The sequence below is a fragment of the Vicia villosa genome, linkage group LG3 (assembly GCF_029867415.1).
Source record: "Vicia villosa cultivar HV-30 ecotype Madison, WI linkage group LG3, Vvil1.0, whole genome shotgun sequence".
NCBI classification, from domain to species: domain Eukaryota; kingdom Viridiplantae; phylum Streptophyta; class Magnoliopsida; order Fabales; family Fabaceae; genus Vicia; species Vicia villosa.
The window spans coordinates 58,467,999-58,479,064 of NC_081182.1; the positions used below are offsets into that span (position 1 = coordinate 58,467,999).

Consider the following 11,066-nt stretch of genomic DNA (forward strand, 5'->3'; position numbering starts at 1 on the left):
AATGATAATATGAATGAATTGGAGAATTGAGAGAAGTGAAAATGAGTTACCACTCATTTTGGGATTGCGCAAGATGAGATGCGAAATTGAATGTTGTTCACTCTATCTTTCACTTCAGTCACTCATGTCTTTGAGTTAACTGTGCCCATTGGATAAAATAGAAAGCAAACACGAGTGAGCATGAATGTTGTGTGTGTAACACCCCTTTTCTAACCCCAAATATTCAATATATATTCACAAAGTACTTAAAATGCATAAGCAAAAGGGCGTCACATGTTGTTTCCATAGCAATGAAAACCCAAAGCAAATCATACAAACATGCACTGATCATCTTATAACACAATTTGAAACTTCATGCTTTCACACATTATGCATATCGCATGCGGAATAATAAATCTCAAGTAATTTTAATAAAAATATCCCATACTATATCCATCTACCAAATCATATAACATAATTAACTTATATATACACATGTGATATGAATTCAACATTCGACAACATAGCCATCAACACGTTATATCCAAAATATCAAGTTAAACACCATAATGATAACAATATCCGAACATACAGAAAACATGAGTTCAAAACCCCTAGCGTTACATGATCAAAGCATTTGACTCACTACCTAATTCAAAACGATAAAACCGAAAAGCTCCTCGGCTAAATCCTCGTGCAAGAACGCTACTAGTTGGAACCTGCACGATGTCACGACTGAACATCATTCAAACAGAAAGGTGAGAATTCACATCATAATGAATAAATAATATATATGCAATAAACATAGTATACCATAACATAATCATTCATCACACTTCATAATTTGAACAAGTTTCACACGTATTGCGCATAACACAAATACAATTACCACACCAAACAAACACATCAATTCAAACACTCACATATCGACAATATGACTCGAAATGCAAATTAATATGACGCATGCATGTGGTACCATGTGAGTATCAAGCTCACCGCTCCCGATCGAAACCAAAGTCACGCTTCTGATCCGAACAAGATCAAAAGCCCTCAAAATATTAACGTATAGTTCACCGCTTCCGAATCCACAATGGAACAAAGCTGCCTCTATTTCCACACAAGGATCAAAGCCAACCAGAGTACAATCTTCCCATGAATGCCTGTACATCAATGTTCAAAACATATGCAATTAAGATTATCACACAACCTTAATTATCCAAACATATCTCAATAATTCGCACAATTCGAATTATCCGCCAAAACATTGTACAACATACATCAAGTAATTATCCACAACCAAGTCCATTCAAATAGCATATATTCATTCACACAAACCATGAATATCATATCACGTAGTATATCAACAAAATGCTATTCACAATTCACCAATTCATAACCCACACATACATAATTACATGTTATCTAAAATTGCTCGCAAATATTACACAATGACCGAGTGTCATCAGTAACCTAGTTTGTTGCAAAACCACCTACGTACAGAAGACGTTAACCCAATAAAAGGAAATTCACTCTTAATAGTAAAAAATACAAATTCGTCTGATTTGAAATTTCCTAGTTTAACTCCTTTTTTCTAATACTACCGTGAACCTTGACGTAGGCTCTCCTTGAAATTGAGACCCTTCTCACTTTCACTCGAACACTCTACCAATTGTTTAGACAGTTGCAAAAGTATACGAATGATGGAACGATATTACACCCCCCATTTAGTGTTTTCGGAAGTGCACTTCCGAAATTTGAGAAAATTAAAAAAAAAAATACTTCGAAAATGCATCTTCGAATCAGGGATAAGTTGAGATTTTCGCTGGAGGTGACCCATAGGGAGGTGGATAAAGAAATTTTCAATATACATTTAATCTCGTATACCTAAACACTGAAACACCATCACTCCGGCGAGTCAATCCGTCCAACTCGTATCTGCAAAACCATGTCGAAGGAAGAAGGAACTCCCGCCGTCGTTTCCGATCTGATCAACTTCCTGAACGCATCTCCAACCGCTTTCCACGCCGTCGGTAATAACCAAAACCAACTCCTCTCTCCTCTCCCAATTCGCAACTCATCGTTCACTCACCGATTTCCTTTTCAGACGAAGCCAAAAAGCAGTTGCAAGCCGCCGGATACGAACAAATCTCCGAGAAGGAAGTTTGGGAACTGAAAGCCGGTCACAAATATTTCTTCACCAGAAACCATTCCACCATCGTCGCTTTCGCCGTTGGCAAAAGGTTCATTTCATTTCCTTTCTCTCTAACGCTAATCAATAATCTATCGTTTTTCATTTTTCATTTTTCAAATCTTTTCTCAGATATGTTGCTGGAAATGGATTCCATATAGTTGGTGCTCACACTGATAGTCCTTGTCTGAAACTCAAACCGGTGTCAAAGGTGATTACTTAATTTTGTGTTAATTTTTGATTAGTCGACAGATGTTGGATTAGTGAGAGGTTTAGGGTTTAGTTTGAATTGGTTTATGCAGGTGGTTAAGGCTGGAATATTGGAGGTTGGAGTTCAAACTTATGGAGGAGGTTTATGGCACACGTGGTTTGATCGGGATTTGACTGTGGCTGGGAGGGTTATTTTGAAAAAAGGAAATGCAGATTCTGTTTCGTATTTGCATCGCCTTGTTAGAATTGAGGAACCTATAATGCGTGTCCCCACTTTGGCAATTCACTTAGACAGGTTTGTGTTGATGTTAGTAAGGTGTGAATTATTGTCTCTTTGTTTTGCTTCATATGTGATCAATTTATTGTGGTGTTTTCCCTTTGGTTGATTCTGTGCAGAGGAGTTAATGATGGATTCAAAGTTAACACGCAGACCCATCTTCTTCCCATCCTTGCAACATCGCTAAAGGTACTCCTGCATTTCTAGTTGATTCTGTGGCCTCCCGACCCCCCTTTAAAGATCTTCCAGTGGTTGATAGCATGGGGCTAGACAGCTCAGTTATTGGCTAAACATGTGTTTCATTGCATTGCATGAGATTATTTCTACATGACAAACGTGATTTGTTTTTCTATTAGCATGCAATGTTGCTAGTTAGTACTTATCATCATTGTTGTGTATTGAATCTTTGATTCAATCCTTTTGTGTGGGTGTACATTGTGTCTCTGTCTACTCAGTTATTTAAAAGAAATTAGTAAAGCTCCCATAAACAGTGCTTATTTGGATTACAAGTGATCTTTTGTAATGGTTTGGATTTAGCTTTTATAAATTCGTTGAAATTTGTTGTGCAGGCAGAGGTTAATAAAGTGTCCTCTGAAAATGGTTCAGTTGAAAGTGGAAAGCAGAATGATGGAAAGAACGAGAAAGATAAAACAGGGTCTAGCAATGCAAAGCACCACCCTATACTTTTACAGGTTAACTGGCTTGAAACTTGCAATGCCTTCATGATCCTAAACTTTAATTGCATTTCTGTTTTTGTTTTTTCTGGAATTAAAGTGGTAACACTTTGAAAGGTTGTCTTAACTTGTAAGTTGTAAATCATTAACATTGTCCTAGGGCATGTATACATGACAATTATCAGTCTTATTATTGTTGATTGTCCTTCTTCCTCTTATCTCCAGTTGCTTGCAAGTAAACTTGAGTGTGAACCAGATGACATTTGTGATTTTGAATTGCAAGCATGTGATACACAACCAAGCATAATTGCTGGAGCCGCCAAGGAGTTCGTATTTTCAGGACGGCTTGATAACCTCTGCATGTCATTTTGCTCGTTGAAGGTTTGAATTTTATTGAAATTGTTTCTTCTAGTCAAGATACAAATTCATGTTTGTAGATATATGAACTATGAAATTTAACCTCGACTTTTAAGTGTGACTCTCTAGATACAATTTGGACTGGTTCATCTATAGTTTAAGGGTTAGAGAAACTTAAAACATCACGATTTATGCTTTAATGAAACAAATAGTGCTAATTATTAATAAATATGGGTCAAACTCCATCTTTTTTTTGATGAACTTGGGAAATGGTGGATCATTTAACCAAAGACAAATAGTTGTCTATCTCTTTGTCGCAGTAACTATTGATGTAGTAAGGACTGATGTGAGATTATTAATGTTTTCGGTGATATTACACTGAATAGATCTCAATTAAATAAGGTCTTTGTTTATGTATGATTTTAGGTTAAAATACTGATGTCAGGGTGATATAGATACCAATGTCTGCATGATGATGTATGACAATTTTAATAGAAAAATATGAAATGAACACCAATCTTAAAAGTTGTCCACTCTTTTTCACTCCTCTTGCTCCTTTTATTCCTTGCAAATTTTAACAGATTTTCCCTCCCTTATTTCCTTCATGGCCTCACCGGCCAGGAGGTTTGTTACAATTCATGCCCTCCCCCCCGAGCATTAGAGTTCTCGATTCCTTGTATCCCCTTCCTTGTATACACCTAAATGTTAAGTGACTTCCAAACTATACTCTTCCTTGACGCACTTTGACGAGAGGAAATATTTGGAATTGTTCCGCTTGAATCTTCCATGTTCTTTCTCCCTCTCTCTCCTCCCTTCCCAAATAACATTATGCTGATATATGTTTTGCTTGCAGACCTGATGAAGGTTTTCTATGTGAATTCTTGGTTCTTACCTATGAAGCCCGGACTCGGATACGGACACGGGATACGACACGGACACGGACACGAGGACACCGCTAATATAGAAAACATAGGACACGGACACGGCTATATATATTTCATATATTCATATAATAATGCAATGCATGAGCACAATTTATAGAGTTTGAAACGAGAAGTAAAATTTATATATATTTAAACTTAGTACTTTCAATTAACAAAAAAAAGACATAAATCCACAAAAACAAAATAATACAAATCATATCATAGTCCCTCTATACTGATAAAACCGGTCTCTAAACTGTGGAATAAGAAAAAAATAAGGAATCCTGAATAAGAAAAAAATAAGGAATCCTAATTGTGTTATTTTTATAGTGGAGAAGTGAAATATGAAAGGTAAGAAAATCTTATTATTTTTATAAATCAAAATCTAATAATTATTGAGTTGAGCCTCTTTTTTTTTTTTAAATCTAAATTTTTTTGAGTTAGGTGTGTCCTTTATTTGAAACAAGGTGTCGTATCCGTGTCCGCTGCAATTAAATTATTTTTTTTGTTGGACACTGCAAAAACGTGTCAGATACGTGTCGTACACGTGTCGTACGAGTATCCGTGTCCGATACGTGTCCGACGCGGCGACACGCCTTCTGGATGGCGTGTCGGCGCTTCATAGGTTCTTACTATAAAAATCTTTGTTTTATGAACATAATTGCATGATTGTATTGCTTGAGTACTACTTATAGACTCCGGCAGTACACCATATTACTGGAGTCCACCTGTAGCACTAAGTATGCCAGATATACAGAAAAATCTTAAATTCCCCCTCATTTCCAGCCCATATCACCCATTTCCCTTATTGGAGCCTCTCAATCTCGTTCTCTTTTTTTTTCCCGAGTTTTCGCCATACTGTGCTAGGGTATGTGCCTCCTTTGGTGAAATTATTAATCGAATATTTAATTGGTTGTGCATTTAAATTAACAATTTCTTAAAATTTTCTTTAAAAGAAAAATATTTTTTCCCAAATGAAAGGGAACCATGATGACTATTTTGAATTTTAGTTTATAAAAAATATTATGCTTTAGAGATGATTTCCGTATGTGTAACTTTTTATGCATATGTTTATACATATGTATATTTAAAATTAGAGGTAGTATTTTATGATCCATGTTGCGATCCAATTGAGGAACTTTCACCCCCTTGATCCTTAGTAGAATTTCGATTTTGGCAATCATGTCTGGAAATTAGAATGTGTGAAGTTCTCATGTAATAGTTTTTATAAATATGCTAACTAGTTTCTTTAGGACATTGTTTAAGGAACCAAGAGGTAAAATTTTATGGGAAAATTATGTAATTATCATTACATTTACCACTGTACAAGGTGTATTTTCAAGTCAGTTTCCTTTTATTACCTCTTTAACCAATGCTCTTAGGGCGCTCATTAGCAAGACCTTAGTTTTTTTTACTATAATATGCTAACACCCTGGTTTCACTTTCAGGCACTAATAGATGCTACATCCTCTGACAGCAGTCTTGAGGAAGAGCCAGGTGTTAGAATGGTTGCTTTGTTTGACCACGAGGAATGTGGATCTAACTCTGCTCAAGGAGCTGGCTCTCCTGTAGTGCTAGATGCTTTGTCTAGGATTACACATTCCTTCAGCCCAAATTCCAAGGTATAATTTATTCTTTTTAATTCCCATGTACTTCCATGTACGACACTTAGTGTAGCTGAACAACTGTGCCGTTGTCTACTTTCCTCTGTGGACTTGCATTACACATATCGGCACAGCGGTACTTTTAGCACATGATGTTAGGGTATATTATCCTCACATCTTTTTTTATCCAAATCACTATTCTTAAGTCCTAGAATTAGCACGAGTTTTCAAAAAACACAGTAAAAAATCTTGAATATCAAATACTGTATACAATAGTTTCATGACTAAATTGCAGAAAATAATTAAGATGCAATGGTATTTGTATTCTAACCCATAATAAATGTTGTTGTGAGTTCTATCTGCATAAACTAGTTTCTGAAACGTAAATGGAGGAATGTCGATGTTTTGAATCTTTGATGTACTGAAATTGAGGTAATGTGTAGCTTAAACTTTGTTAGCAGCTATGGTTATTTTCAGCACTCAATTTAAAACACAAGAGCACAAATTAACATCCCGGATATTTAAATGGTCGAAAGTGGAATAACTTATAGCCTCATTATAATCATTTCAGTAATGTAATTAGTTTTCTTCACGGTGTTTTGTTTTAGCTTCTTGAGAAAGCAGTACAAAAAAGCTTCCTTGTATCTGCTGATATGGCACATGCACTACACCCGAACTACATGGTAAGTTTCTTGCATGCCTTGATTTACTGTTGCCCATAATTCAAACTGTTGCTTCTTATTGAGATCCGGACCTAATTTCTTGCAGGACAGGCATGAAGAAAACCATCAGCCTAAATTACATGGAGGACTTGTTATTAAGCAAAACGCAAACCAACGTTATGCAACCAATGCTGTCACATCCTTCATTTTTAGGGAGATAGCATCAAAACATAATCTTCCTGTTCAGGTCAGTTTAATGAAAAAATGTCTATTTTCTTCCTCTTATTGGAAAATATTGTGTCTTCCGAGGAAGATATACAATCATGTTTATGTTTACGGAAAAAACTAAAGGATTGGAATAATGTGAGTGTAGTATGAGGTAATGAATTATTGAAATCTGTCTGTTGATGTAGGACTTTGTGGTGCGCAATGACATGGCTTGTGGTTCAACAATTGGTCCTATTCTTGCAAGTGGCATAGGTATTCGAACTGTTGATGTAGGTGCGCCACAGTTGTCAATGCATAGCATCCGAGAAATGTGCGCTGTTGATGATGTGAAATACTCATACGAACATTTCAAGGCCTTTTTCCAGGAATTCTCTCTTCTTGATGCTAATATTGTTGTGGACATATAAGCTAAATATTCACCGAAGATTTTTCGCATCAATCCTCTGGTCTAGATTCTATTGCTGAAGGGATCAGGATTTCTAATGATATTTTTTTTATAAGTTATGACGCGGACGTTAGCATGGAAAAAACTGAAATAATATGTGACTTGAAAATGTAATATTTGGGACTACTTGCTGTAATTTACTTGAATAATCGACAATCATGCTTCCACTGTAGTATGAGTTTTTAAGCAGCATGTATTACAGAAAATGCAGTTGTGGCTGTAACTATAATATAATCTTAGTGTCAGTTTTGAAATTAAAAAAACAAATTTTTAGAGTTGAATGTGGTGAAATCAGGGGTGTGGACTGTGAAGTTGTGGATTATGTTCAAATGCATTCTTGAACATATTCATTCTCCAAGAATAGTATTTTATAAAATCAACTACTGCTTCAAAAGTGCGCAATCGTTACTTATTCCACATAATCTAAGAACTTTAAAAGCAATAGTTACTTATTCCACATAATCTAAGAACTTTAAAGCATATATCTGGCTTCAACTCTCTTTAGTGTTAAGATTTTTTTGGGTAGCAAATAGCTGATAAGCTAGCTAGTTTATAGTGGATGAATTAAATCTGATGATGAATTAAATCTTCAACTCTCTTTAGTATTAAGAATTTTTTCGGTAGAGTTTATAGTGGATGAATTAAATCTGATGATTTATGTCATTCAATTCGATAGGTTGAGCTAACTTATAAATAAATAAAAAATAACATAGAAAAGACATTTTTAATTACTTTTAATTAGGGTTATAGAAGTAAGATTGAGAGAGAAAATAATAAATTAAAATTTTATGTTTTGGTCTCTAAATAGGGAAAAAATTCAAAAAACCAAGTTTAAAATTTTTTTTATCCAAAAAACCAGATTTTGAGAAAAATGACCTGAATAACCAGGTTTGGGAGGTGTCCTACACATAGGAGCCACCTCCCATAGCGCCATAGTACAATCACTTGGTCATATGCGCCACCTAGGGTGGCGCCTTAGTGCGTGGTGGTTTTTATAAGCCACCTCGGGTGGCGCCAATGTTGCTGTGATTTTTTTGTTTAGTTTTTTTTAATATTAAAAAAAAAGAAAACCTACTAAATAAATAATTAGAATTGCGGGAATATATATTAATGATATAAGATGATGCATTACAACTGGAAATACGGGAAAAACATTACAAATACAGGAAATACGGGAATATAGTTTTAAAAAAACATTAAAATTATTCTAATCGTGACCCTTATGACCGTCAGTTCCGCAAGAAGGCGCTGTTCGGATCCGTTGGGAAGGTGGTCGACGACCCTCCTAGTCCTTGGATGTTCTCGTTGTGTTTGGGTAGGTGGCCCCCGGATTAACCCCTCCATGCGCTCGTTGGACATGTAGTCTTTAATTCTACTGTCAAAGAGTCGGGTCCTCATGCCCTCAAAGTTTTGTCGTGGTGGTGGGGTCGCCTCGTATGGTTCGTAAAACCCAGCGCTTGAGTTGCCTCAGAAAAAAGGCATTGTTTGTTGGGGTGTGGTGTAGTCATATTGTTGTTGTTGTTGTTGTTGTTGTGATTGTTGGGAGCTATGGTAAAGTGATGATTGCGGGATCATTGGCTCGTTTGGGTCGTATTCGTCATCTGGGCCCATGTCGGGGCTGAGTTGCCTAGTGGAGGGGCCCGCGTCGTGGTGCTGTTGGGTGAAGCCCCATGAGTGATGTTGGCTGGGTTTCCTAGTGGAGGGGCCCGTGTCGTGGTGCTGTTGGGTGAAGCCCCAGGACTGTTGTTGGCTGGGTTGATTTTGGTAGGGCGTTTGATTACTCTTCACGGTAAGGGTGTTCGGAGGTCTGATGGTGTTGGTATTGTGTTTGGTGAAAGCTATGTTGGCTTGGTTGACGTTGTTGGCGTTGTTGACTCTGTTGGCGTTGTTGGGGTGGTTGTTAATGTTGGTTGTATTGCTGTTGGCGGGGGTCGTGTAAGTAGTAAGGGTCGAACACATAAATTTCAGGGGTTGTGACTGATCTATACCAATTCACGTAATCTTCAGTTGGATACATCGGGAGTTAGGCAACGGAGAATTGTAGCACATAGCGGCGACACTGCTTCCACATCTCACAACATTCAGGTGCGAATGATTTCCAATCTTGGTGATCCCATTGGTGATTCACTCTTTTTAGATGCCAACAACCCAAATCAGTGGGGGAATCCGGGATCGGTTGATGCATGCCAAATCGGAGTCTCACACGGTCAGCATGATGCATCTCCACAATGTTGAACCTGTTGAAACATATTCTGTTAATGTTTTGAATACTACAAACTATTTTATTCAAGTAACTCCAAAGTGATTTCATCAATTTATCATCTAAATAATTTATAGTCTCTATCAAACAAAGAGTTAAAATGATGATTCAAGACTGTGCTGGCAAAGAACAAAGCTTTAAGAACATATGGATTCTCAGAAGTTCAATGAGTTACTCTTCAGAATTATGGTCCCAGAGTTACTCTTCAGAATTATGGTCCCAGAGTTACTCTTCAGAATTATGATCCCAGAGTTACTCTCAAGAATTATGGTCCCAGAGTTACTCTCCAGATTTACGATCCCAGATTTACTTGTCCCAGAGTTACTCGTCCCAGAAGTACTGTTCCAGAGTTACTCTCCAGAAGTACTGTCCCAGAGTTACTCTCCAGAAGTACTAGTCCCAGAGTTACTCGTCCCAGAGCTACTCCTCCAGATTTACTCTGCCAAGAATAAGTCTTTGTTGAAATAGTCAAAAGTCAGAATTTGCAGCATGTCAGAAGTACTCTGATCCAAGACCAAGTCATACTCAAGACCAAGTCCTACAAAGACAAATCTTCCAGCACTTCTCCAAAGCAAACTCTCGGCCTTCCTTCACTCTTGGCTTGGCACTATAAATACAAGTCTCATGCTTTATTCTCCACCACCGAAAATATCCACAAGCATACAAAGAAAGCCAAAGTCTTCATTCATAAAGTAATCATATTCTCTACAACTATTATCTTTAGCTCTCACTACCATATAGTGATCAAAATACATTAGAGTAATCATACACATTCTATATTAAAAATACTCACTGCCATATGGAGAGTATTTAGGAACTTACTGTAAACCTCCTAAGATCACAAAGTATATCATAGATATACAAACCAATCATTTTGTAAGCTATCTGTAAGCTATACCATTCAGAAGTGTAAGCCTGGTGAGGCTAAGAATACATAGAAGAAAAAGCTATTGTAAGAAGTATTCAATAAAGGATAATCTCACAGGGTGTGGGGAGTGGACTAGCCAAGTTGGTGAACCAGGATAAGTTTTCTTGTGTTCTTTATTTATTGTCTTGTTCTTATATTATTCATACACTATATTTTATCACACACATTAACACTAATTATTTAAACCTCTAAAGTCATTACTAATCATTTTCTTCTTATTAAAGGCAACCTTTTTAAATACTGAGATAAATTTTAAAAGGGACACAATCCAACCCCCCTTGTTGTGTCGCACCTTATTCCAACAGAACCCTGTGATGGGTGTCACCGCAGT

At 36.7% G+C, this 11,066-nt stretch overlaps 1 protein-coding gene and 1 pseudogene across 1 annotated transcript; one reads left to right on the forward strand and one right to left on the reverse strand.

The window, feature by feature from the left end:
• LOC131658148 (cycloeucalenol cycloisomerase-like) overlaps positions 1-1,285 on the reverse strand; it is a 53,432-nt pseudogene extending 52,147 nt beyond the window's left edge.
• A 564-nt stretch (positions 1,286-1,849) lies between these two features.
• On the forward strand, positions 1,850-7,814 carry LOC131661578 (probable aspartyl aminopeptidase). Its single transcript, XM_058931166.1, has 11 exons — positions 1,850-2,009; positions 2,084-2,219; positions 2,300-2,378; positions 2,470-2,672; positions 2,774-2,843; positions 3,224-3,346; positions 3,554-3,709; positions 6,057-6,230; positions 6,821-6,895; positions 6,981-7,121; positions 7,288-7,814. The coding sequence occupies exons 1-11, from the start codon at positions 1,925-1,927 to the stop codon at positions 7,507-7,509; spliced, it is 1,464 nt and encodes a 487-aa protein (XP_058787149.1). The 5' UTR covers positions 1,850-1,924; the 3' UTR covers positions 7,510-7,814.
• Positions 7,815-11,066: the final 3,252 nt, after the last annotated feature.